The 27,995-nt window shown below is 46.4% G+C and overlaps 1 protein-coding gene and 1 long non-coding RNA gene across 10 annotated transcripts in view; one reads left to right on the forward strand and one right to left on the reverse strand.

The window, feature by feature from the left end:
- Positions 1-5,966: 5,966 nt before the first annotated feature.
- Positions 5,967-6,660, reverse strand: LOC116149754 (uncharacterized). Its single transcript, XR_004133348.2, has 2 exons — positions 6,280-6,660; positions 5,967-6,148 (listed from the first exon to the last, which is right to left on the reverse strand). It is a non-coding gene; the product is annotated as an uncharacterized LOC116149754 (long non-coding RNA).
- A 19-nt stretch (positions 6,661-6,679) lies between these two features.
- The window catches only part of ZNF236 (zinc finger protein 236), an 82,832-nt gene continuing 61,516 nt past the window's right edge, over positions 6,680-27,995 (forward strand). The window contains exons 1-7 of one of the 9 annotated variants that reach the window (XM_064480453.1): positions 6,680-6,842; positions 13,122-13,264; positions 14,469-14,633; positions 21,144-21,322; positions 23,727-23,851; positions 24,110-24,282; positions 27,067-27,210. In XM_064480453.1, the coding sequence (XP_064336523.1) occupies positions 6,788-6,842; positions 13,122-13,264; positions 14,469-14,633; positions 21,144-21,322; positions 23,727-23,851; positions 24,110-24,282; positions 27,067-27,210 (984 nt within the window). In that variant the 5' untranslated portion in view covers positions 6,680-6,787. Of the gene's footprint in view, positions 6,843-7,541; positions 7,840-13,121; positions 13,265-14,468; positions 14,634-14,946; positions 15,474-21,143; positions 21,323-23,726; positions 23,852-24,109; positions 24,283-24,647; positions 26,230-27,066; positions 27,211-27,995 lie in introns of those variants that run through there. The other 8 variants (XM_064480451.1, XM_064480450.1, XM_064480449.1 and 5 more) reach the window with 8 other exon arrangements.

A 27,995-nucleotide genomic window follows, 5' to 3' on the forward strand; every position in this document is an offset into this window, starting at 1 on the left:
AACTGAACAAGAAAACAAACAGTCCAATTTTAAAAATGGGCAAAGATCTCAATAATCACCTCAGCAAAGAAGATCTACAGATGGCAAATAAGCAGATGAAAAAGAATGCTCTGAATCATCTGTCATTAGAGGATTACAGATCAAAACAGCAGCGAGGCCCTGCAGCACACCTGCTAGAATGGGCAGGCTCGAGAACGCCGACGACGCCAGGTGCCGGCAAGGACGCGGAGCAGCAGGAACCCCCAGTTACTGCCCGTGGGAAGGCAGACGGTGCAGCCACGTTGGTGGCTTCTTCTAAGACTAAATGTAGCCCTGTGACCAGCAAGCATGCTCCTTGGTACTTACTCCAAGGAGCTGAAAGCTTGTGTCCACAAGAAGATCTGCACATGGATGTTCAAAGCGGCTTTATTCATCGTCTCCAAAAACTGGAAACAATCAAGATGTCTTTCAGTGGGTGAGTAGATAGATAAATTGTGGTTCATCCATACAATGGAATATTACTTGGCAACAAAAAGAAATGAACTAGCAAGAAAGACATGGAGGAATCTTAAATGCACTTTGCTAACTGAAAGCGCTGATCTGAAAGAATGCATCCGTGTGAGTCTGACTCTGCTACAGTCTGGAAAAGGCAACAGAGAGACAGTAAAAAGGTCAGCCGATGCCAGGGTTCAGGAGTCGGGAGGGGCGAGCAGGTAGAAGAGAGGAATCTGAGGGCAGCAGAGCCCTTCTCTGTGATACATGGTGGGTACGTCAGAACCCACACAACTGCACAAAAATGAGCCTCAACGTACAGTATGAAATTTGGTTAATACTAATGTTGCAATATTGTAATGCAACACACTAACGCAAGGTGTTACTAAAATAAGAAACTGTGTATGGGAGGAGGGTATATGGAAACTTCCTGCACTAGCTGATCAATTTTTCTGAAAATGTGAAACTATAAAAAAATAAAAAAACTGGTAATTAAAAAAAAGACCCTCAGAGTCGCTGCTCAGTAAAGAAATGTTGTCTCTTGTTATTATGAGGGGCCGGTGTGAGCCAAGCACAGCGTGAGCCCTGGAGGTCAGGCCGGCATCAGAAACAGCGATCTGCGCGGCCCGTGGGCTGCAGGTGGCCTAGTCCGCCGCCAGGTGGCGCTCCTCCCCTCCCCCACTCTCTTTCCTGTCGTCTTCATCTCCTTCTGTTCCCGCCTCTTCCTGCTTCCCTCTCTGTGTGCACCGTCATCCCTGGGTATAGCCACAGGGCGATGGATCCCAGCCTTGCTGTTTCTGGCGCGGCCGCACCTTGGCCGGAGCGGGGCAGAGAGCCCAGGTGCGCTGGCCTGGGGATTAACCTTTGGGGTCTCAGCCCTGGACGGTGATGGGCCAGGGCACGGAGTAATCAGGCCAGCCTGCTCCCAGGGGAGGCGGCCGACCCGGGACCCCCACCCCACCCCAGGGCCCCTCCTCCGCCTGCATCTGCTCCGGCCTGGGGTTCCTCTCCCTGCTCCTCCCTGTAGTCCAGTCTGGCGCCCCCCACCCAGAGAGTGTCCAGACTCTGCAGCTCACTTGCTGGGACACCCCGCTCCCCCCTCCCCCCCAGTGCCCAGCCCTGGATGGGCCGCACCCCTGCTGGTCCTTGCTGCCTCCTACAAATCTCCCCACCAGGGGAGAGGGATTGAAACATTGAAAACCAGACAAGGCATTAACACAGTGAAGGTTCTCTGTCCCTATTACTAGGATAATATGAACATTTTACTCAGAGTTTTGATGTTTTGCCTGTTCCTCCATTAGCATTTTTAGGGCCGAATCTGCTATTTTATATAGTTTTAAGAGAGTGAACACTATCTCCATCAGTTAGTAAGTAGCCCTGGGCATAGAGTCTAAAATCTGCATTCTGTTCTCAACACCATTCTAGCTTTCTAGTAGCTACAGTCCCCATGTTCCTCAGTTTCTCTGCTAACTTTACTAGTTGCAGGGGTGAAAGAGGCTGTTAGAGAGGGCGGTGTGGTGCCTGGTATGCAGTGAGCGTGCAGTGAACCGTAAGACAGGTGAGACAGACAGACGGATAGGCAGCTGGGTAGATGGGTAGGTGGGACGACAGCCCCTTCCATGGTTGCACCAGAACTTGTGTGTGATCTTTCCTTCTTTCCTCTGGTGACAAACTGGATCCTCCCGCTGTCCCGCTCCGCCACCGCTGCTGGGCGTGCCCGGCATCCTCACGGAGCCTCCCTCTCCTTATCCAAGACGCTGTCCCCTCACACATCACTTTCTTCCTCGTTTGAACAGTGTCCGAATAACATCATCCCTTCCTTCAGATCAGCTGGTCATGCTTTCTGAAGCCGTGCGCTCAGTGGCACCCCAGCTTAGCCCTCACCCCAGTCAGCTCCTGGCTTGTCCTCACATCCTCCCTGCCATGTGGGTCTCTGCCCATTTTCCTGGTGACTGAGTGCTTCTTGAGAGAGTCATGAGACAAGGCTGATTGGTGTTACTACAGTTCTAGCTTTAGCCATAGTAATCATTTTATCTCTCTACTTACTATAAATTATTATTATTTCCATCATCATACTCAATTTTCTTAGGTGCCAAACTCAGTCAGTGAATTCCTGGAGCGACTCCAGGCAGTTTCAGCTTCTGGCAGATTTCAGAGTCTAGTTCAGGTTGGACTCTGAATTCAAACAACTCTGGAGTGAACTCACATTCACATCCCCAGATACTAGTTTCTTAAAAATGATACAAAAGGCATGAAACAATTGATAGTTTGGACTTCAAACAATAAAAACTTATACTATTCAAAGAACACTGTTTTCGAAGTAAAAGGCAAGCCACGTACCAGGAGAAAATGTTGCAAAACATATCTGGCGAAGAAATTGTATTTGGAATGTATAAATAACCATACAACTCAAAAACAAGATGACAAACAGTCCAGTTAAAAATGGGCAAAAGATCTGACAATACACGGATAGCAAACAAGCACACGTAAAGGTGCTCAGCAGCAGCGGTTATCAAGGAAAGGCTCGTCAAAGCCACGAGCCTCCGCTACACACCCACTGGAAAGCCTGCAGTTCAGAAGGCTGGCCATACCGAGTGGGGTGAGGAAGTGGACCACCTGGAATGCCACGCACGCAGGTCCATGCACGTGGGTTCCATATAAACTAGGGGAAAGGCGAAGATGCTGATGAACACTCTACTTGTATAAGTATCATCTTGAAGTTCCCAGGGTTTCCTGAACAGAACAATGTACATAACTTTCAAATTAGTAAAGGGGAAAAAGTAGAATAAGAAAAAAATGTCAGTCCAAGAGAGGGCAAAAGAGAGAAGTGACCGTAGATGATTTGGGGCAAATTGAAAGCAAAAAATAAAACAACAGGCACAAATTGTTCACACTGTATTTAAAAAGTCAACTGCAGAAGGCAAGTACAAGAGTGTCCATTTAGAAAACAAAAGAAAAACAAAACAACTTGACAGAGCCCGAGTGCATCGATAGTGGCCTGGAGGAGTACTCTGTGGCAGAGGCTCGCAGTGAAATCCTGCCTAATGGAAGGTAAATGAGCTCCAGCTGCAGGCACCCGGTCTTTGAACCTCACAAACACAATATTGAGCAAAGAAGCAGGAAGCAGAAGAATTTGGAAGAACTTTAAGAAAAAGTTCCAAAGCTGGACCAATTGACAAATACTTCATTCATTTAAAGACGTCTGAATAGACTGTACAACCATAAAGGCAAGGTGATGACTGTTGCGGTATCAGGAGGGCAAGTGTCTCCAGGGGAGCGTTCGCATAAGGGGCTTCCAGGGTGTTGGTCCTGTTTTCTAGCTGTGCTCTGTGTGGTGGTTCTGGGGAGCATGTTTTATGCCCCTCGTTTTTATGTCTGATAGAGTTATCATCTGAAAAATGAAAAGGGAGAAATGAGCAGCTCTCCGTGGAACCCTCTGAGACATCTCGGATGAGTCTAGGAGACCCACCTACATGCAACTTACCAAGACCGAATCAAGAAGAAACAGCACTGAATAAACCAATAGAATAAGGAGATTGAAACAATAATCCCAAACCTCCCACTGAAGAAAAACCCAGGACTAGATGGTTTCACTGGTAAATTCTACCCAACATTTACAGAAGAGTTAACACCAGTTCTCCTCAAACTCAAAAAATTGAAGAGTGGAAGCACTCCCAAACTTCAGTTCAGGAGGCCAGAATTACCCTGGTGCTGGAGCCAAATGAGGACAATACAAGAAACCTGCGGGCCGGTATCCCGGATGAACACCGGTGCGAACATTTTAAACAGGATACTAGCAGACTGAACACAACAGCACGCTAAAAGCATCGTACACTGTGATCAAGTGGAATTGATCTCTGGAAAGCAACAAAAGACAATAAATGTGATACACCATATTAACAGGATGAAAGACAGGAATTATATGATCGTTTCAATAGATGCAGAAAACGCATCTGACGTAATTCAACATCCTTTCATGATAAAAACTCTCAGTAAATTGAGTATAGAAAGACGGCACGTCAACATAATAAAGCCATGTATGACAGAATGATCATTAACATCATATTCAGTGGTGAAATGTTCAAAGCTTTCCCAGTACGACCAGAAACAAGACGAGGGTGCCCACTCTCAGTCCTGTTCAGCATTACACTGGAAAGTCCTAGCCAGAGCAATCAGGCAAGAAAACAAAAAGTATCCAAATCAGAAGGGAAGAAGTAAAATTGCCTCTGCAGGTGATAAGATGCTATGTACCTTGTGTATGTGTGCACATATGGTGAGAAAAGAACCCTGTGAAACCACATGGCACACGGTGAGTCATCGGGACAGCTGTCTTTTATGGATAAGTGACAGTCTTGTCACTGATCATATCTGCTTCTTTGCTTGAGCTAAGAAACCTGGACTTTTATTATTCTTTTTATACCTACATAGGATTTTATTGGTTTATGTGCATCCTCACTTTTTCTGTTTTCCCCATCATCCTGATTTCCTCATCTCTTTGTTTTACCACGATAGAAATTGCTTCAAGTCCTTTTCAGAACAAAATAAGGTATACATTCAAAAACACATCATCGCCATCCAAATAGATTTGTAATGACTGAAGATTCTTATGCTCTGCCTCCAATCTATTTTCTCAGCCTTATCCATATAAGCCTTTAAACCCTAATATGCATATGGAGATAGCTGTGTTTTGTCTAAAATTACGTAGACTTCTGCTTTGATGCAACTAGGTGCATGGGATTAACAAGTAAGCAGATTTGTTTTGGGTCTTGGATTTACTTACAGGCTATGTAGCCTTAAGCAAATTACTTAACCCCTCTCAAACTTCTGTAAAATAGTACCTTGCAGGAATGTTGTAAAAATTAGAAGCATTTTATGTAAAGCACTAAAATGTTCTTAGAAGTTAAAAAACAGCAAATGTTAGTAATCGCTGAATCCCATTTTGCCATTTACTGGCTGGCGTTGGAGGCTGGACAACCTGATCTTGTTCTTTTTATGTGATTATCTAGTTTTTCTTCCCTCCTCCCCAGGAATTGGATGTACGTTAAGCACCTGATATGACTCATAATTTTAGTTTTTTCCTTCTTTACTCTGTTGCCTCCATCTAGAAAGTCCTTTCTCAGCATCTCGGTTGGAATGCAACCATTTACTAAGTTTCAGTTAGAAGATCTTTCCTAGATGTTTCTCTAATTAGTCTTGTCCTTCTGAGGGTTCTCTGTGGATTTTTAAAACCTGTCATATTTTGGCTAGTTTGTGTCTTGTCCATGGTTCCAAGTTTTCTGGGGGGACAGATTTTTTTGGTTAAGCTTTACATTCCCTTATGGCACCTTGCATGTACTTGGTGGTAATTACTCACTGCTCTTTAATTAATTTTTCTGAGGCTACGAAGATTACGTTAGACTACTTTCTTTCGGTTTACCTGACCTAACACTGCTGTCATTTTCCTGTTGGAATTCTGTGGCGGTTAGCGTGGGCAACAACAATAAAAGATCAACCCATTTGAAACTGTAAATTTTAATGTATCACATTCGATGACAGGAACATTCCTGACTTCTGGGTGTATCTTCCTCGGTCCAAGATCCATGTTTGGATAAATCCTAGGCTCCCAACCTTTTGCCACTACAGTTTGCGCAGTTTGTTCCAAGGCCTTCATAAACCGACACGGGAATATGGTGTTTTCCTGGAATTAGATGAGCACATATAAATACGTGAACACCCGGCACATAACCATTGGATGGCTTTTTTTACCCGACCTCCACCTGGAAAGTTCCTTCTCACCATTTCTGCCCGTTAAAAGGGCACCTTTCCTACCTGTTTTCCCGATGGCCTTACCAGTTGGGTGACTTCGGCTGCCCCACAACCCAGGAGGCCCGCGCCACCAGGTGAACCCCGTCGGAGCCCCGCGCCACCAGGTGGCCCCCACGCCCAAGGCCCGCGCCGCCAGGTGACCCCGGCCCACTCGCCCTCCGACCGCACGCGGCCCGAACAGCGGAGCGCGCATGCGCACGGCGCCGCTCCCCGCCCCCACCGCGCGCCCGCGCCCAACGCCCCTAACGCGGCCCGCCGGGCCATGGAACCCGCCGAAGTTGGCGCGGTTCGAGCTCTCCCGTTCGCTCGTTCGGGCGCTTTCCCCCCGTGAGGCCCGCGGGCGCTCGGCCGGGGCTCAGCGGCCGCCTGCCCCGGCCGCTCCGCCCGCCTCCGCCGCTCGGCCGGGCGCGCGCCGCGCCCCCGCGGCCGGTCCCCGCGCGTGCGCGCTCCGCCGAGTGTATGTGTGTGAGTGTGTGTGCGGCCGAGGGGTGGTCCGCCGCCGCCGCCGACGATGCCGCGGGGCCGCCCCCCGAAGCCCAAGGAGAGCAAGGCGCGCGGCGACACCGGTAAGCGGCCCCGTCCCATCCGGCCGCGCTGTGCCGCTCCGCGCGAATATAGTCCCCGGATGCGGCGCGGGGGGCGCCGGGAGCGGGTCGGGCCGGGGGCGGCGGAGCAGGCCGGGGTCGGGTCGTGGCTGGGGCCGGGGGCCTGAGGCCGGGCCGGGGGCCGGAGGCTGGGCCCGGGAGGGCGCCCCGCCGTGCCCGCCGCCGCTGCCGCCACCGCCCGACTGGCGTCCGCAGGGCGCGGGCGGAATGATACCGGCGCGGCGCGGCCGGCCCCTCCGCCGGGCTGGGCCTACTTTCCTGGGCCGCGCGGGCGGGCGGCGGGGCCGGGGGCGAGGCGCGCGCCGCCGCCCTCCCTTCGCGTCGCACCCGTCCCTTCCCCTCCCCCGCCCGTCCCCTCCCGGCCTCCTCGCGTCTTCCTCCTCCTCCCTCGTCGCCCTCCGCTACCCCGCCCGCCCGCCGCCTCCTAGCCGGCGCTCGTCAGGAGGCCTTCCTGACGGGGAAGTCCGTCCCCGGGGAATGGCGGGCCCGGCTCCCAGGGCCTCTCGGGGGTGGGCGGCCGTGAGGCGGGCTGACGGCGGCCTCGGGCCGGCGCTTCCCGGGAGGGCGCCCCGCACCGCCCGGCCGAGCCTCCGCGGCGGGACCGGAGCCCGCGGGCCCCGAGCCCTGGGCCGGGCGGGGCGGTGCCGTGCGGGGCTCCGTGCCGGGAAGGGGCCCGCCGTCCGTGCTGTGGCCGCGGGGAGGATTCGCCCTCGCAGCGGGAGGAGGCCGGTCCAGAAGCCGCGGACGCGCGCGGGAGGAGAGGGCGGCCCGGGGCCCCGCGTCCCCGCGTCCCCTCACGAGGGCCGCCGCCGTCCCCGCACTGGCGGGTGCAGTTAAGAGGCGGGAACGGGGGAAATGCTGTGACGTAGCTCACTGCGGGGCACGCGGATCCCCGCGGGCGTCCACACTCGTGGGGCCTCTGCGGACGCGGAGAAGCGGCGGCTGCATGATAACACAGGTGTGCGGATTCGTGGGTGGTAGTAACTGCCCAGAACTTGGATGAGTGGCTCGTGGTGTCTGGAAAGAGGTCTTAAAGGTCTCTCTTCCTGTCTTGGCCTTACTTTGTGCAGTGTTTATTAATATGACTTGTGCTAAAAATAAAGTAGTGCAGTGCCCCTCAGTTACTTGGAAAAAGGCTTGAGATAGAGAAAGAGTGTGAAGTTCGCATTGGAGTAGGCCGGGCTTCCCCATCTGCCCAGATGGCATCACTGTTCACCTGGTTTTTCAGGTCCTAGACTTAAGAACAATTATTTCTCTTATTTCCCAAGACATTTCATAATTAAGTTTTGTAGCTTCTACCTGCTCTTTCCATCTCTGGTGTCACCGCTGGCCCACCCATCATCTGTCTGACTGGTCTCTGCTTGTTTGGTTCTTCTGTAAATCCATCACCTGGCAGCCCCAGGCATCTCTTTAAAATGTAAATAAGATGGCCACTCCCTGGTTAAAACTGTTCAGTGGATCTCTCATCCCTTTAACTTAAAATCCCACTGCTGTAGGCTCTTATCTCCAGTCTGGCCTTTGCCTGCCCTTCCCGTCTCTTTCTTCGCTCGCACGCTCCGTCCTCTGTGGTCCTTGTCGGTGCGACGCCTGTGCTGTTCCCTGTTCTGAGAATTCACGTCCTCCTGCTCACTCTGTAGGTCTCTGTGCTTCAGCTTCCCGAGAGAAGCCTCCTCAAACCTTTCTAAAAGTGACTTTTCCCTGCTTTACACCAGTCATTCTCTACCACAGTGGTTCTCAACGTGTGGTTTGTGGGCTCCGGGAGTTCCTGGAGACAGTTTTCAGGGGTCTGCAAGGTAAATATTTTCATAGTGATACTAATGGGCTCTTCCACTTCGTTGACACTTGCACTAGTCACACACCAGCAGTTGGGGTAAGACTGCTGACGCCTTAGCAGGCTGCGTGGTGGTGAGGGCCCCAACCTGTGTGAGGCTACATTGTCCTCATGCATTTCACTGAAAAACTACATATTGCAACAGAGAGGATGTAGAAGCAGACGTGAGGATACACCTGTCTGGTTGTGTTAAACCAGACATTAAAAAGATTTGTAAAAGTGAAAACTATTTTTTTGAGAATATTTTTTTCATGAAAATCTGTATGTTAACATGTAATAGATTTATTTTTCAGTGAGTGTTTCAAAAATTGCTCAGTTTTGATTTCTAATAGGGCAGTTGTCAGTTGATACAACTTATATAAAGTTTTAATGTCTTTGGGGTCCTCAGTGATACTGAATAATGTAAAGGGGTCCTCGGACCAAAAGGTTTGGGAACTGTTGCTCTGTCAGTTTACAATCTTAATGTTTTTCATAATCTGAAATTACTTTGCTTTTTTTCTGTGTCATCCATGATGAATTTTATTCCTAAGAAAAGCCTGGAATGTAGGGGGATTTTTGCAGATAGGGGAAATGAGGCTCAGAGAGGTTAAGTGGTTTGGAAGGTCCACCCAGCTAGTATGTGGCAGAGTGGATTTGAATCTACATTTGAGTCCAAAGTGTGCGTTGCATTGTTCTTCCTTGATAAATGTAAAGCCCTTCGTGTGGGTTGATTCACTACTCACAAGTATTTTAAAGCGCTTGTCATAGGTGGGTACTGTGCTGAGGGCTAGGGATGCAGAGTTAAAACAGCAGACGAGATCTCTGCCTTGGGTCTTCAGGACAGTGTGTGTCGTGTGATGGCAGGAACACTGTATGGCAGCAGAAGAGGGGCACTTGAAGTCTAGGTTTCCCAGAGAAAATGGTGTCAAAACTGAAACTCCAAGAAACGATTAAGAGCAGGCAAAACATTTCTTAAAGTAATAATTAGCTTCAGCACAAGAGTCAGGAAGTAAGCCTCATCTGTACACTGATGGAGGCAGTGTTTACTGACCAGTGGCTTTGTGCCTGGCACTATCCTGGGAATATAAAGATGAGTGAGAGAGGATTTTTTTTTTTTTTTTTAATCATCGTTCTTTTAGTTTACTCTCTATAGGCAGTAATGTGGCCTTGATGGAGACTGCATTTAGGGATCTTGTATGGCTTCCGCCTGTTTTTCCAGCAGAGTGGTGCAAACCTTCTCTCCCCAGCTGGGACCTTTAGTTGGCCTCCTGCTAAGTTTCTGTTGAAGGGATATTTGTAATACTTCATTGCCAGAGAGCTGAGACACACAGACCTTGAGCCAAATGAATAAACAAGTCCTTTCTTGCTCAAGTACTAGTTCAGGCCATTTTAGATTTTCTTGGATGAATTCAGGAACTCTACACCCTTGGCTCTGAGGGTAGCTGAGCTGAGTGTTCATCCAGTTTGCAGAGACCCTCGCTCAGTGGATGGCTGAGGCCTAGCTTGTGACTCCCAGTCCTACCTCACTGTCTCTGGCCTGTGAGCTGTGACCCATATTTTAATCTACCCCATGAAGGTCCATACATTAAAAGCACAGGTGCTGCACGTCCGCATTTGTTGGGAATTGGGACTGAGTCTCAGGGTGGACTGTGGTGCTTTCCCGCGACCCTCCAGCCTGCTTGTTGCCCTGGCACTGCTGCCGTGAACTGTGTGTTTGTGGCAATGAAAAACAGAATCCTGACAGCCAACAAATCAAGAAATGATTCTAGTGTGTATGTGTAGAAAATTAGTTTTTTTGCATTGTCAAAGGAAGCATTATACTCAGCAGCATACTGCTGGGTCCTTCTCAGAAAAGCTCTGCTACATTCAGAACTTGAGCCAAGAATTCTGTGTTTCACTGGGAGGTGAGGCTATAGAAATGGAGGTCTTATTTGGTTATAATTTGAACTTACTGTAGTTTTGTTAAATTTAGGCAATGTATGTGTTGAGTCTGAATGTACATCTACCTGAGTTTGAAGCCTTTCTTTAGAAATAAAAAATTTGCAGGTAGTAAAAGCAAATACTTGAAAGAGGGTTGATACACCTTTTAAAAATAATGAGAGAAGATGTAGTAACCCGAGGCATGAAAAGGCGGTCACATGGGACAGTCCTGCCAGGAAGGGTGCTGAGAGCACGTCCCGGGGAAGGTGACCTTGTTCCTGGGAAGCACTGGCCGTGAGGACCTGAGTGCCTGACCCCGTGAAGGACCAAGGGTTTATCTGTAACTCTGCTGCAGATGTATTTCATGTCATTTGTTGTGGCGCCAGGACCAGGGTTTTGTCTCACTGAAACCACTCGTGCTTTTTGACAGCTAGGGGCTCTCAGTTGAGTATACTTGGCAGTGTAAGAGCGTAAACAGGCTTAAGCATGCAATTGGTGTAGGATGCTGCTGATCAGATCCAGGTTCATCTGCTGTTTTGCCCCAGGCGCGGTAGAGACTGGCTCTCATCTCAAACCCTGACCTTAGGAGGCGTGGACGCGTGCCTCATTAGAGCCTCGAAGCCAGAGCTGAACGTTGCTCCCGGTTCTGCCACTGGCTGCTCATGTGGTTCTGCCCAGGCAGGCGGCTTCCTGGGGTCTGGCTTCAGTGGCTGTGCAGCAGGGCTGTGGACTATGTGACTCACTTTTCCCCACAAGTCAGTTTTATTTCCTTTTTAATTTTATTCTTTTTGAGTAGGTAATACGTTAATCATGGTTCAAAATTTTTAAATGTGAAAGTTGAAACTAGTCTTCAAATTTTTCTCAAGGAGAGCAAAGCTGCCCCATTTCTGATCTTCATAAATCAGCTTTCATGTAATTTTGATAGTGAATCCAAGTTCTGGGTAGCAGGAAGGGTGAGGAGTTAGAGTGGTTTGCATTTTTAGAAATTAAGTCGAGGGGCTCTTTCATTACTGTGTTCAGCCTTTAGGTTAAAACACTTGCTGCTGAGTTCTCAAAACACACTTTTCAGCAGATTCTTTGCTTGCCCCTTCCTAACCTCTAAAACGGTTCTTCCCAAAGCACAGACTTTTCCAGAGGGAGTAGTTAGTGTATTAACTAATGTGGCCCCATCAGTCATTTTACTTGGGCCCGGGGAGTCAGAAAACATTTTCTTGTTAGTTTAGTGTGGAGATTCTGAATGTATGGTCTTTGAACAGAATGTGGATAGAGTTCAGGATAAATAGAACAAAAATTATACCTTTCCGTTAGTAGACCTGTTTTGCTCATGGATGAAGTGCAGTCTTTTGAACTACACTGGCATTTCTCGAACCTGGAGCTTGCTTTCCTCCAGGGTCTGCCAGAGGGGCCCCTGAAGCAGCTGCCCGCATTGCCTGTCCCTCTGCTCTGCGTCCGGCGTGAGTTCCAGCCCACCTTGTCCTGGGCTCTCACAGTTCTTACTTTCGAGGCCAGCAGGACTGTTGGCCAACGTGGGAGCTGCGGGCTATTTTCTCAGCAGAGGGGCTTGAAGGTCTAGAGAAGATGTGCAATGCTGTGTTTCCCAGGAATGCTTGAGAAAGAGACTTTCCTGAGCCTAATTGGGTCTTAAAATTAGCCCCCTTACCCTTCTTCCAGATTTCTAAATTTTAACGTTTTGGGGTCAAATTGGATGCAGAGAGTCGTGTGTGACATATTTCTAGTCTTTGTGGTTAATATGTTCTATATATTTGTGCCCAAATTATAAGACTTGGGGTATATTTATTTATTTTCAAGAATTGAAGAGGTTTAGGACAGCTTTATTTTATGACATTCTTGATAAGTTTTTGTGATTATTGCACATTTATTCTTATTTGAAATAGTTTTAAGTTTATAGCCCTTTACCTAAATGGGTTTATAGAGAGCTCATTGTGAAACCTGAGGATTGTCCAGAGCATGGCAACCCTCTGTCTTCTAGAACCGTGACTATATGAGAGAACAAAAGTGTTTGCTTTTTTAACTCAGCCTTGCTTTGCAGCAGTTTTCAGAGGTAGATTGAGTTAGTGAATTAGCTTTTATGTTTATTCTAGAGTTTTGTTGACTGAGTGATTTAAGAAACTGGATTATTGAGCTCTCAGAGTGACTTAGGGGTGAAATGCCTCTGTGATTGGCTGTGACTTAGAAATAGTATTAAGCAAAGGCAAGATTCAGAAGCATGGCTTTTGTATATCTTTGAGAGAGTGGCAAGCCTCAGGAGTTTAGTTTCAGGTTCGCAGGTATTTAGAATTCTGTTGTGCCGTGTCTCAGTTATGTCAGCATTCCTAATTTCTAACTTAAAAACACATCCATTTAAAAAATTTAAGGTATCATTAATTTCATCTATAATCTCATAGTTCTCTGACATAACCTGGTTTTTAAACAATAATCATAATTTAGTTTTATTTATGTGATGGGAATAACAACTGCTATTTATTGTTTATACTTATGCAATTTTATAGATGGAGTTTTAACATTGAATGCGGAGAACACTAATTATGCCTTTCAAGTTCCAAACTTCCATAAATGTGAAATCTGTCTGCTATCTTTTCCAAAAGAGTCCCAGTTTCAACGCCACATGAGGGATCACGAGCGAAATGACAAGGTATGTATTTTAAAAAGAGGTGTCAGAAATGTGAGCGTTGAAACTGGAGGAATTGTAAAAATCAACATGTGAATAAACACTTGCCTTATCCCTAAGTTGTGAAACATTCCATACTATATAAATTCACATTTTGTTTTGTTTTTAGCTGTAGTTGTATTTCTAGCCGTCGTTAGCTAATGAGAGGAAGTGAGAGCTTATCTGCTGAATCTGAAGTCATTTATGAGTAGACAAAGGAGCGATCTTAAAATACGACTTTCTTCAGTAGTTTTGATTTCCCATATCTCGATGGTTTTTCTCCGGCAGGGAGTGTTCCTCTGAAGTGGTCTTGCATTTTAAGAAGGTATTTGAGATATTTCAGATCTCATTTCAGCAGGAGCAACTCTAAGTTAAACAGAGATTTGAACCCTTTTCTCCAGTGCCTCTTGGAGGAGGTGTCGGAACGTTCCTGTCCTGATGGAATGATCTGCCTGATGGGTGGAAGGCGGTGGTTACAGCTGCAGTGAGCGCAGGGCTTGCCAGCGTTTCTCTAGACTAGGAGAACCTGAGGCCAGGAGAACACCAGGGGTCTGTCTCCTGGGGGACCAGGTGTGGCCCGCTCCAGCTGTGTTTTCAGCGTGGATGATGCTGCTGTAACATAGCGGTGCAGCAGTAGCACCGGCGCACACTGGCAGTACTCTCCCAGATCTGGAAATCTGAAAACATGGACCCACTAGGATCTTGGTATTTCCAAGAGAAAAACCAGTGATTACTTTATCTTTCTACAAGTAAGTGGCAGATTACCTGCCATTTGGGGGAATTTAAGATGGGGATAAACAACTCTGTTAAAATCTAGCAAAATTTTTTATGGTTATTTTATCTGAAGTGATTTTGTTTATAGCAGTGGAGTTGTCATAAAAGAAGGGAAAAATCCCACTCAGTGAGTCGAAGTTTCTCACTTTTATTTTCATAGAGGCTACATTCTGGTGCATTTCTATGCAGCATTTCTTGTTAGAAGCATTTTCTACATAGACGTGGTGTTGTCCTTGTAACTTCTTTGAGAAATTCTGTAAGGAGCTTCCCTACGTCCGTTTTGGATTTAATGACTTCAGATCCAGAAGGACTTGAGAAGCCCCTTAGGAGGCTTGTCTGTGGATTGTGGTACTTGTTAATATTTGAATGACATTGATTGTGTTTCAGTGGCTTCTTGACTTTTCTCTCCACTTAGCCACATCGATGTGACCAGTGCCCCCAAACCTTTAATGTTGAGTTCAACTTGACACTTCACAAATGTACCCACAATGGGGAGGACCCTACCTGTCCCGTGTGTAACAAGAAATTCTCCAGAGTGGCTAGTCTCAAAGCGCATGTTATGCTGCATGAGAAGGAAGAGGTAATTATTTTGGCCTATACTTTGTTAACTGATTTTTAAAATGCATCTAATCCTTAGGGGGATTTTAGGTATAAACTAGTTTTAAAAAGCCTTTCATGTAGGTTTCAAGGAGTCATTTATCATTAAATTTGTCTTAGCTGGTCTCCAGGTCACTAGTAAAGCATTTTATTTTCTGGCCATGTTAGCACCTCAGGGCAGAGACGTTTTAATGTGCAGTATATTTGGGGGATCATAGTATGTCCGCATTGGCTGATAGAGGTTCCCCTCAACCCCTGCCTTTTTTCTTTTCAACAGAAATTAACTTTTTTTAAAAACTGAAGTACAGTTGGTTTACAATGTTGTGTTAATTTCCAGTGTACAGAATAGTGATTCATTTATATATGTGTGTATATACACACACACACATATATACGTATATACATATGTGTGTGTGTGTGTGTATATTAATAAACTCTTGGAGGATTCGGAGTGGCCAGAAGTGAATTTTCTGCCTCTAAAGATGGTAGAATTTCCTTGCTTGGCTCCTGGATCTGCTGACATGTGGGAATTTGGGAGAAGAAAATGAATTCATGATGACCTAAAGCAATTGATGCACCAAAGTGAACAGTCCTGAAAAGGCCACAGGCATAGTCTTGGGGCAGGGTTAAGGATGGCAGGGCTCACTGCTGAGGAGTAAGGCCTGCCTGTTGCTGGAGCAGGTCAGCCCATTCTGACGTGTAAATGACTGTTGCTTTAAAATATTACCCCCACATTGTTATTGTAGAAAATTAGGAAAATGAAAACGTAGAAAGGAGACATAAAAGAGTCACCTCTAATTCGACCATCCAGAGATAATTACAGGTAACTGTTTGGTATATTTTCCCTCTGAGGCAGAAAAACATGTAGTATTTAAATTGCGTATATAAAACTTGCATCTTCACAATTGAGTTTATACTTTGCATATAGGTTTGTGTTCTCTTTTTATATATGTCTTGGATTTTTAAGTATAAAATAATTTATGTTTATCTTTTAGAGTTTTATTATATAAGTAATACATGTTTATTTTGGAAAAAGTTAGAAACTAAAGATTAACAAAAGTACCATAAAAGAACCAATAATCACACTAGTTGGAAAGAATGTGTACGCAGTGTACCCTTGAACATCATGGATCTGAATTGTGCAGGTCCACTTTGACGCAGTTTTTTCAGTAAATGCGGGCTGCAGTGCTACACGGCCTGAAGTCGGTTGCGTCTGAGGGTGCGGAACTGTGACGCAGTGGGGCTGCTGTGCAGGGGTTCGTGCCCCCAAATCTCCTTTTATTCAAGGGTCAACTGTGTAGTTTTTTAGCCTTTTTTTTGGCTATACATGCTTTCCATAAGGAAAAGAAAGTATATTCTCATAAATTTAAGAGTAGTTTTTTAATGCAAATATAGTTATGTGCTATTTCGTAACCTGCTCTTTTCCTTTAGTATGTTGTAAGTACATCTTTCCGCCTTTCGCTTACCATGAGTGTTTTCCCCATGTTCCTGTTTTAATTACTAAAGTCGTCAGTCTGGACATAGCATCATGGATTTAATCATTTCCTTTGCCATTTGCCATTTAAGTTGTTTATACTTTTCAGTATTATGAATAATACATCTCTGTGTGTATCTTTAATTGTTTCATTAAGATAGTCCTCCAGGTGGATTTACTGAACTAACAAGACTTTTCCAAGCACTTTATGGAACACCACGTTGTGTTCTAGAAAGCGTGTGCTGCTCAGTGCCTTTTCAAGACTGTAGGCCTGCCTGTCTCACTCAGTGTAGCGATGTCCAGAAGTGACCGTTGCCTTCTTTTTAAAAAGCAGAAAGTGTTTAATATGGTATATTAAAGTGTCGTGAAACAAGTTCTGCATGCACATAGAAAGAATCAAACAGTAGAGAAGGTTTGGAGAGTGAGGAGTTAAGTCTCCATCCACCTCTGACTTTGGGTTCTCCTCCCTCATGGGCACCGGTGCACAGACAGGCCTCTGCCCCCCACCAGCGCGCCTGCGTTATTCGCACTTGTGTTTTCAGTAGGCTGTGTCCTGGGTGTCGTAAATAGCCGCGTGTTGCATGTGTGCGTGTGTACGCCTGTGTCACAGCAGGGCTCTGTCTTGGCGGCTCTGCGCTTGTGCACAGAGCTGCCTTGAGCCCTCTGTTCATCCACAGGTTCTGGTTCCTGTGATTTGCTTAGAACCACGTTCCAAGTGCCAAATTACTGTTTTAGAAAAATCCCACTGTGTCTTCTGGGGCAGGTCCACACTGTGCAGGGCACAGATACTCCAGAGAGCACAGGTTCACTCCTCGCGGGGTGATGAGGTTGTTTTATTTTGTTTTCATCTAGCACATGGGGGCTTTAAAGTAACCATATCTCTCCCCTCCCACCACCACCACTTTTGAACAGTTTTAAAATAGTTGCAGACATCATGTTATTACTTCACCTCTAATTACTTCAGTTATATCCCCTAAAAACAAAGACACTTTTCCTATCACAAAACAATGATCACTCAAGAATTTAACATCTCTCTAACAGTCCGTCTTCAGGCGCCCTGTTGGGAGGGGCAAGGAGTGACTTATGAGAGCTGAGGAGATGCTCTCCCTTTGGCCTTAGAAGCAGCAGCTGAGGCAGGCTCCTAAGGAGGCAGGTGTGCAGGTGGAGGTGGAGGCCCGGGGTGAGGCCGCTCCCGAGGTGTCAGAGCAGGCTCCCTCCTCCGGCCACAGCCTCCTTAGACTCTGTCTCAGTAAGTTATCACTGAGGCCAGAAACTGAGTTCTTTTTATTGAGTAACTAAATCTAAGCAGTTTAGTAAGTATTGTCTTAAATAACTTAGTGGTCATTTGAAAAATTACCATATATAAATTGGGTGCTGCCTAGCTTTTTAAACCCCGGCATTTCCTGTTTCACATTGATTTTCGCTCACTCCCTGCTTTTTAACCACAGCAACTACCGACCCCAGCTTCACAAAGTTGTGATGTTCCTGAAACTGAGCTGTATGGAGCTAGTTGTCCGTGTGATGTTGCACAGTTGTTGAGGTTCCTTGGAGAGTGTCCGCTGTCCCCTGGCCCCCATGAGGTTGTCACACCCTACTACCCCCTCTCAGGCTGGGGCTTTGGCTGGGTAGCCTCATGGTTCTCTGAGATGGGGACATTGCCTTGTCTGCACAGAGAAACGAGGTGCTGGGGGATGGGGATGGGAAGCTGGTTTTGGGGCCATGGGAGCAGAGCCTGAGCAGGAACTAGTACATGGACAGTGTCCGCAGATTGTATCTCAGGGACACACACATCATTGCTGTGAATCCTTCTGGGCGTGATTGGGTAGGGGTGGGACTGTGTGGCTTCCTCACAGTGCCCATGAGCCCGGGTGCGAGTGCAGGTGGGTGTTTGCATCAAGGTTGGGATTTATGAAGCACATGTGATGGAGTAACAAAGGAGTCAGGGTGTTGGCAAGAGAGTTGAAATGACAAAACGTGATCTAGGCAGATGAGCGAAGGGGTGAAACACGTTTGCGAGTGCGTTTGCGTGTGCGTGTGTGTGTGTGTGTGTGTGTGTATGAGAGAATCCTCCAGTGGGATTTCAGGGCTGGTGGAGGTGGGGTGGCAGTCCACCTGTACTGGAATTCTTGTCGGCCCGCTCTCGGGTGACAGCGGGAGCCGGAGCTGCTGCCCTTCCTCTGATCCCACGCCCCCTGCGCCGGCCACCGGGACAGCGAGGCGTACTGTGCTCCATCCTGACGTTTCTTCAGATACGCTCTTTAAGTGTCTCTCGCCTCCTCCATAGCTGGAGAGAGGAACAACAGTAATTTGTCATTTCCAGATGCTCTTAGCTTTTTATGCATTATTTTCAAAATCTTCCCTTCATTGTATTTTCTCTTCCACACACTTTGTCCGGATTCTTTTCTAGGCTGTTCCACAGGATGGCGTTCACGGTTCTTCCACCTCTGGTCACTGCCCGCTGTGTGCTCACTTGCTTATGTCAGGTTTTCACCATTGCTGTTTAGCATCGTTCTGACGTAAGCTGCTGCAGCGGGAGCGCGTCCTGTGCGGGCAGCTGGGTGGGAGCTTGTGCAGGCTGGTCTCCTCTGCACCCTTTGTTTCAGAGCAAAACACCAGCTGTCTTAGTCTGTTGCTGTTGAGGTTGTAGGAACGTAAACAGTTCATAGTTTCTGACTCTCCATTTTTTTTTTCAAAAGGCCTCTGAGAAATGCCTAGTTTCTGAAACCAGTTGACTTTACATTTCTATTACTACCAACCTGTCTTCTGTTTCCTCTCTTCAAATGTAACAGGTTCTCTCTTAGATCAGTAAATAATCATAGGAGAAGAAAAGGGTGGAATAGTCAGGACAGAGGCTTCTACAGCTGTGCCCTGGAGCTGGGGGAAAGCTTCTCCTTTGTCGTTGGGCTGCCAGGAGAGGGGCCCTGAGAGTGGGCAGTGATACTCAGTAACCTGACCTCAGCGACCCCTGCCGAACAGGAATTCAGGACTAGTGAGTTCACAGTAACTGAATGGCAAAAAAGGCTTTGCTATGTGAAGATGTATTGGCAATATGTAAAAAATTAGGTGTTCTTTTTAACACAGTGGTTGTATTAGGGTAGAAGTTCAGAGTTTTCCTCTGTCACCTGGCATTCTGATGTCTGCAGTGCAGACCTGGGGTGCATTTGAGACTGCCCAACATCCCCCTTGCTCTGTTCTCCCCAAGTGTCACCTGTACACATGGTTTACAGTGAGAAGACGGAGGAAGAGGGGGCGCACCTGCTCCATGAAGCATGACCCATGGCTGAGTGTTTGTGCTGCTGGTGCCCCAGTGGGAGAACCGCGTCATCACCGGGCCATCAGTGCTTAGGAAGGTGGGGAAACCGAGTTTTAGTCATATGCCTAGCCAAGAGGTCTGTGCTTGCAGCAGAGAAGAGCAGGTTCTGGGACAGTCATCAGTCTTTTCCGTACGTGTTAGTAGTACATTTTAGCTACCTTTGCCTCTTGTGTGTGCTTTTATTTCTCAGTTAATTGGTTTGAATATGATATATTAGTAATAGCTGCAGGAATAATTCCTTATCTTTAGTCCCATTTAAAAGTCACCTGTAAGAATCCAGCTAAGATGGATGCAGCAAATTGTGTTTTCTTTCTGTTTTTCTTTCTGTTTAGATACTTCTTTATTTTTGACAGTTTCCTAGAAAGAATTTTCTTTGTTGTCAGTGAGTTACTCAGAGTCTAGTAGTTCACTGATCCCTTAAATTATTATATAATAATACTTATTCAGAGTTGGTTAAGTTGAAGTCATTATTGGGTTGCTCAGAGTGCCCATCCATCCTCGTCTTTTCTGCAGAGGATGCTCTGAGTAGCAGCAGCGAACAGCCTCACCTTAATGCGGGTTTTATACCTCCATGCGGCTGATCACAGTGATCAGGAGAAGTCTGCTGGGAAGAAATAGCTACATGTTTTGTTGTTTGGAAATAACAGTGATGCTCACTGACAGGTTACACTCATTCTTTTCCATGTCTGGATAGTTCATTTTGAGGATCATTTAAGTAAGTAATTGTATTATGGGACTTCGAGTGAGTAAACTAACTGAACTTTGTACTAAGTCGGCAGTCCTTACTGACCCAAGCCATTCTGAGTACGTCCTGTGTGCTGTGCACTTGTCCGCCTCTTACATGCATCCTTTTATTTAACTTTATGACAGCCCTGTGCGGCAGGTACTGCTGGCATCACCATTTCACGGGCTTGGAGTGGTCAGCTCACCTGAATGCACACAGATGGTGACTGGCAGCCTTTGTGTGAACTAGGACCCCACCCCAGCACGTCTGGGCCAGTGTTATCGTAATTAAAATAGGAGTGGCTTAAAATTTATAGTGGCTGTATTTTAAAAAGTTAAAAGAAAATGTGAAATAAAATTTGTTTTAATATATTTTACTTATGAAAATAAATCCAAAATACTATAATTGCTAATATAATTAATTCATAATATAATTTCATGAAGTCTTTGAAATCTTGTGTGTGTTTTACACTTATTCCACAGCTCTGTTCAGTCTGTACCTATTTCAGGTGCTCAGCAAGCCACTTCTGGGCAGAGTCCCAGATTTTTCTGTAATTGACTGATAGGCGTTTTCATTCAAAAATCTACCAGCTGTCATTTTCGTTAAAGGTAGTCCATTAAACTATTATCTTAATTTGAATTCTGTCCTGATTCTTTTGTGTTGAAGTCACTCTGCTTCTCTTTGACGTTTTCACAGAGTAGATGGACAAAATGCCATTGACCCAACAGCCAGTTTGAAACAGTTCACTTTGCTTAAAAATTGTATTGTTTTCTCATCCTTTTCCCTGTGTTTCTATCAGGAAAGAAATGACTTTTATTTATTCCTATTAGGATAGAATGATATATTTTTTGAGAGGCAAAAATATGTGAGTGTTTGTTCCAAAGGAAAGTGTAGTTCATGCCCAGCTGTTGACAGCACGAGTGTTTTTGGGAAGCCGTGCTCTGGAGTGCTTGCTCCGCTCACAGGCGCTCTCCGTCCGCAGAACCTCATCTGCGCCGAGTGTGGGGACGAGTTCGCGCTGCAGAGCCAGCTGGCCGTGCACATGGAGGAGCACCGCCAGGAGCTGGCTGGGCGCCGCGCACGCACCTGCAAGGCCTGCGGGAAGGACTTCGAGACGTCCTCACAGCTGAAGGAGCACATGAAGACCCACTATAAGATCAGGTATGAGCCTGTGCTTGGGCTACACAATTATGTGGTATGGTAAAAATCTGCATACTTTGCTGTGATTGGTTAAAAATCTTGGCTACTTTAGAAACGAGCACACAGCAACTGATCAGGTGTGGTGTCAGGGTGTCTGTTACAATCTGGTTATCACGTGTCATGTCTACAGTAGGAAAGGTAAGATTGAAAATTAAAAATAGGTGTCAGGCTGCATGGGTAAGAATGTTTAGCTCTTTGATAATGTTAAAAGCTGTAGAGCTAGGAATTGGCAGTACATTTTTATGGGCAGGTAATGAGGTGTACAGGGCCAGATTAGCACCCTTTTTATTGACCTGGTTTATTTATACTGCCTGTTTAGAACTTACATGTGCCTGACACTGTACTTAGTGTGTATATAAATATGTAAACACAACTTCATTTAATCATTACAAACAGCCGTTCAGGCCTGGATACTTTTCTGTCCCCATTTTGCAGGTGAGAAAACCTAGATTCCAGAAGTCAAGTGACTTTCACAAGGTTTTACAGCTCTTAGGTCAAGTGTTAGGGATTTAAACCCCAGGAGTCTCGTTTTAGAGCTCGTGATATTAGCAACCCTGCCTGTATTTAAAACATATGGATTTATTCCTAGTAAACCTTAACACGTTTCTCAAAATTTTGTAGTTGACCTAGTCCTGATTGTATAGTTTTTCTGATATTTCCTTTTCTTAATAAAATGAAATACAAAGTTCTTCTGGCCCTTTGTGCTCAAGTTAGCAGATGGTGACAATCAGTAGTCACACTCATTGAACTAATCTCTACAGCAAACTGTAAAAGCCAGCATTAATTAACGTTTTCACTGTAATATCAATTTAACTTGCCACCATTCCAAATTTCAGTATTTAGGAAATATCTATACTTTTTAACAACCACCATCACCAAGTAACAAAGTTTATAAAATGCTGGAACACTTTGTGGTATTTATTTACCATTTTAGGCATTGTGTTTTAGAAATGTGATGACCCCCAGTGGTCCGCATTCTCTCCTCTCTCCCACCTGCTTCACTTGTTGGTGACCACTGTGGTTCCCGCCAAATACTTCGTGATGTCAGTAATTTTTAAACCCCTCCAATGCAATGCGTGTGCTCTGTCACACCAGGTTTTTATTTTGATGAAGTTTTATCACAGGCACTTTGTGTCACTGAAGGTTTTGGAGAGATGATTGGGGATATTTTAGGGGCCACCATGCACTAGACCACACTGGCTCTGAGTCTTTGGGAGCCAGCAGGCCATCTGACTCAGGGAGCTGTCATTTTATCCAGGCAGACACAGTGACGGAGTGGAGGGAGGGTCAGTGCGCAGCCTCAGAGAGTGGTGGGTAGGGAGGGATGTGGGACTGGACTCCCTGGGGCAATACTCCGGGGTGGGGCCGTGTGGTGAGAGGCCTGTTTGTGTAGCTTTTCCCAGCAGGAGCACTGCCAGTGGGCCTAGGGGAGGAGGGTCCTACAGGCCTGGGTGGCTGGGGCTTCCAGGTGAGGGAGAGCAGTCGCCGCCATCTCAGTAGCTATGGGCATTCTGCGCTTGACCAGAGAGGAGCCTGCGACAGAGGGGAGCCTGCTGGGGCTGAGTGTGAGGGTGGCAGGCCCAGGGGCTGAGGGTACCTGAGGCCATCCCGGGAATGAGGATTTTATCTCAGGCGCAGTGGGGGAGCTGGAGGGTTTTACACAGGCAGGGCCTGCCCAGCCTTCGTGGTATGGCGTGGCTGCTGGGTGGTGGCCCGGTGGTCAGGGCAACGGGAGGATGCTGTTGTAAGACGTGGTGGCTGCAGAGTTTAGAGACAGGAGCATCCTGGGGGCTGTCTGGGGTGAGACCAGCAGCTTTTGGAGGTGGGCTTGATGTCAGGAGTGAGGGAGAGGGAAGAACCCAGGGTGACATCAAAGGTTGAGGTTGCCCAACTGGGAGTTTCCTGTCATAAGAGGAGCAGGCCGAGAGTCAGGCGAGAGTTACGTTTGTCACTTGGTAGATTTGAGCGCCGATCGGCCTTTCAGATGTTAGGTGTCTGGGGCTGGTGCTCCCCGGAGGGATCAGACTTGTTGGAGGCGGGACTTGGAATCCTCAGCACCTGGGAGACTGGAAGAGGGAGCATGGGCTTGAGTCTGTGTGGAAACTATACCTGCCCGGTCTTTGCATTTGGCCATCACAGGTAAAGCGCTGTCTGGAGAGACGTTCCGACCTTTCCCCCGCCAAGAATGGGTTTATGATACTGGATACACGTGTGTGTGTGTGCTGGACACTTGCACTTGTATGTGGTTAATTTCTCATTAAAGTGCTCACGACCAGTCGGCTGGATGTTGGGGTAGGACTTAGCTGGGAAGGGATCCTGTATGGGAGGGGGAGGCTTTCTGAGTGCCCCACTCTGCGTCTACCAGGGTGTCCGGCACGAGGCCCTACAATCGGAACATCGACAGGAGCGGGTTCACGTACTCCTGCCCCCACTGCGGGAAGACGTTCCAGAAGCCGAGTCAGCTCACTCGGCACATCAGGATACACACAGGTACGAGGATTTAGGACGGGGCCTGGGGGAGGGATGGGCCTCAGCCTGCTGACCTGGGATTTAATCCGACCTTTCTGTGTTTGCTGCTGTGCCCGTGGTGCTAGTCCTGAGGTTTTGAGTTGGCCCCGGGGTGCAGTCCGGGAGGTGTGCTGCCGGGGAGGGTCTTGAGTCTGGGTAACGTATATACGTATTTCTCTCTTACTCCATCAGATGCCCACACAACACGGGGTTACATTTGGACCGTTTTTCTTCCTCTAGGTGAAAGGCCGTTTAAATGCAGTGAGTGTGGTAAAGCTTTTAACCAGAAGGGGGCGCTGCAGACCCACATGATTAAGCACACGGGTGAGAAGCCCCACGCCTGCGCCTTCTGCCCCGCTGCCTTTTCTCAGAAGGGGAACCTCCAGTCGCACGTGCAGAGAGTTCACTCAGAGGTACGGCGCCCTGGGGCGCACTCAGAGGTGCACAGCGCGTCCAGGCCACACGCTGGTTCCTGCCTTAATGAGCGGGCCAGAGAAGTTCTGCTTTAAAATGCAGATGAAGTGTCTGTGCAGAACAGACCCTGTGTAAAAATATAAAAATAATATATATACGTACGTATGTATGTATACACACACGTACACGCACCTATATCTATATACATGTGAACCTTTTTGGCTTATACATGGGAGAAATTTAAAATACTGGTTTTCATCTTTTTACTAATAATATTATAGCTTTGATGAAGAACTATTTGAAAATAATCATAATTTTAAAAAATTTATTTATTTTACAATGCCATAGTTTTTAAATTGAAGTATAGTTGGTGTACAATATTATACGTTACAGCTGTATGATGTAATGATTCACAAGTTTTTAAAGGTTAGACTCCATTTGTAGTTACTATAAGCTATTGCCTCTCTTCCCCGTGTTGCACATCCTTGTAGCTTATCTTACACCTGATAGTTTGTACCTCTTAATCCTCCACCTCCATTTTGCTCCTCCCTCTCCCCATCCTCGCTGGTAACCACTAATTCCTTCTCTACATCTGTGCGTCTGTTTCTTTTCTGTTATATTCGCTTGTCTGTGGTACTTTTTAGATTCCACATGTCAGTGATCTCTTACAGTATTTGTCTTGCTCTGGCTGACTTACTTCACTCAGCATAATGCCCTCCAGGTCCATCCATGCTGTGCACCAGAAGCTAACACAACATTTTAAATCAACTGTACTTCAGTTAAAAAGCAAACAAACAACACATTTAAGATACGGGCAGAAGAACCGAACATTCTTTGAGAAGAGGAAATGCGATGGCCAACAGGAGCATGAAAAGCTGCTCAGCATCACTAATACCAGGGGAATGCAAATCAAAGTCACAGTGAGACACCGTCTCACACCTGTCGGAATGGCCATCATCAAAAAGAACACAAATAACAAATTTTGGCAAGGATGTGGAGAAAAGGGAACCCTGGTACACTGTTGGTGGGAACGCAGATTGGTGCAGCCACTGTGGAAAAGAATAAATATGGAGGTTTCTCAAAAACCCAAAACCAGAACCACCACATGGCCCAGCAATTCCAGCCCTGGGCACATACCCGAGAATAATACCTTTGTCGGTCACAGCCCATCAGTCTGAATGTTAATGTATTTCATCCCGTTAGCAAACCTGAAGCACAGACATCGTCAAGTGTAAGGACTTGAAAGACAAGAAGTAAAATTTGGGAAGAAAGTATTTTTCCCATTGCTAGTATTGCCACCCTTACGTACAGCTCCATTCACATTGTCTATCAAGCAGAGTTCTGGTCGGCTTATTTCCCTCCCTGTTGCGTGTTAACTGTTTCAGTGAAACTGATGTTCCCACTTTCTTGTCTCCAGATAATACTGATTTGTAAACCTCTGGAAATACTTCTCTTGAGCCGGTTAACCTTTGCTCTTATTAATTGTCATGATTTGGTCCTACTTAGCCTAACTGTAGATTATGAAGAAATCTTTAAGCAAGACAAATATTTTATCATGGATTATTCATTTTATATAGCTGTCTTGGAGAATGAAAAGTACGTTCCTAAAAGCAAATGTGTATCGTTTTATTTTCTCCTGGGAGTGAATCCTTCAGTAACACTAAGATGAAGAAATCCCTGCATACGTCATAGAGTTTGTAATCAGATTCAGAATTTCAAATGCAGTGAGTTACTTTTGAAAACTAAGTTTTATCATCCAAGACCAGAGACACGGGGACGAGCTGTAAATGTCAGGTTGCCGCTGGCTCTCAGGGGAGTAAATTTGGCCGCGTGGCTTACCCTTGAGGAGCTGCCCTGCATGAAGACGGCGGCTGAGCAGCGGTAGTGTGTCTGTGCAGCACCAGGAATCTAGGTGGACTCAGAACAGCCCTGGGATGTGCCCGCAGGTGCGCCCGTGTTTGGGAAACTCTTCTGGGGGGCTGGGCACCCTCCTGTCCCCCGGCCTAGAGACTCCATGGGACCTGTGGTGGGACAGATCACTGTTCCAGAAACGACCTCTGCAGATTCATTTGTGTATCTTACCTAATCCTTGATGAAGCTAAAGCAGTAAATTTGGTTCTGAACAAGGTGCTGGACAGAGTGGAGGCCTCATCCAGGTTCACAGGGCCGATCACTTGTCAACCAGCCGTCGTAACTGACGCACACACGCTGCTCTTGAGCGGCAGGGAGTATGTTCTAGATGCTCTCTCTGTGTCTGGATGTCCCGTTCGTCCTACTGCTCCCTCTAGTCCACTTTCAGGTCTATCGTGGTTTTAAAAAGCAGTCAGTGATGTGGACTGTCGGAGCTGGTGATGGGAAATTTATGTATTGTGTCACCATCATTCCTAACGTGTGTGTTTAAGGATTGGTCAGAGTCGTATTTATATCTGACTGTCACACCTGGGTTATTGAGCATTGTACTTTTAACCGGTTAAGAAATTGAGAACACGTCAGACTTTTTTTTTTCAACCAGGTCACAATAACTGAAAACTATGATTTTTTTCACTCCTGAACCAGTTCAAATTTTTGGAAAAGACTGAAACTTCAATTAATCTCATACTGGCAGTGTTGACTAAAGATTGGGTCATTGATTCTAGAGCTGTTTAACTTAAGAGAGAAAGTGTGATAAAGGGTTAGATTATTTCTGTCATTTTTAATTGAATGATAAATTATGATTTGTCACAAGTTAAATATTTTAATCTAACAATTAATTGTAAAAAATCACTTTTTTTTAATTCTTTAAGGTCAAGAATGGCCCTACTTATAACTGTACGGAATGTAGTTGTGTGTTTAAAAGCTTGGGCAGCCTGAACACGCACATCAGCAAGATGCACATGGGCGGGCCGCAGAGCGCCGCCGGCGCCGCAGAGGCAGCCCACGTGCTGACGGTGAGTGGAATGTGTTCTCTCCCCGAAGTCGGCCGTCTTAGTTGTGACCGACCTTTAACACTGACTGTTATGTAGGTTATGATTTAGTACCATAAAGGTGCTATAAAGTTTCCCGTATGGACGTATGGTGCTACTTTGTTTAATTAGTGAAAGAAAATCAATTTTTAAAAATAATTTAGAAGAATAGTACATGATTCCAAATTTCTGGACTGTCATCTCAACCAAGTTAAAAATAAGACAGAATCATTACTTTATGAAATTGTGATTCTTAACAGTGTTGTTGATGATTATTATCGAATGTCCTTTTTCCTTATGTTTTAATTTAACAGTCACTTCTCTTTTTAAGGTAATAGTTCTCCGTCTCTAATGTGACAGTGGTATTTTTTACTGAGACTTTGGGCTTTTGGGAAACGAAATTGTATTTTCCAGCACATGTATTTAAAACTGTGACTTGAAACACACGCACTTTATTCTTTTTCTGTGGCTCAGCCTTGCCCTGCTGCCTCCGCTGCCCTCGTGGCTGAGAAGGCAGCTCTCACCTGCCACCCGGGGCGCTGAGTGTGGCGTCCCGGCAGCCCTCGGCCGGACGGACGTGCCCAGCGTCGGTGCAGCTCAGGAGTGCAGTTGGTTGGTAGTTTGTGTTAAGTCAACAGCTGCCTCTGACCAGAATAGAAAATAGGCCTCGTTTGCTTTTAGTTCCCAGGCATGAGGTTCATTTAGTGTTTGTTTTTCCCTTTCTTTTCTCACAATACTTGTAGCTTGGGATGGTTCCTCAGCTTACTCTC

The sequence above is a fragment of the Camelus dromedarius genome, chromosome 28 (genome assembly GCF_036321535.1).
Source record: "Camelus dromedarius isolate mCamDro1 chromosome 28, mCamDro1.pat, whole genome shotgun sequence".
NCBI classification, from domain to species: domain Eukaryota; kingdom Metazoa; phylum Chordata; class Mammalia; order Artiodactyla; family Camelidae; genus Camelus; species Camelus dromedarius.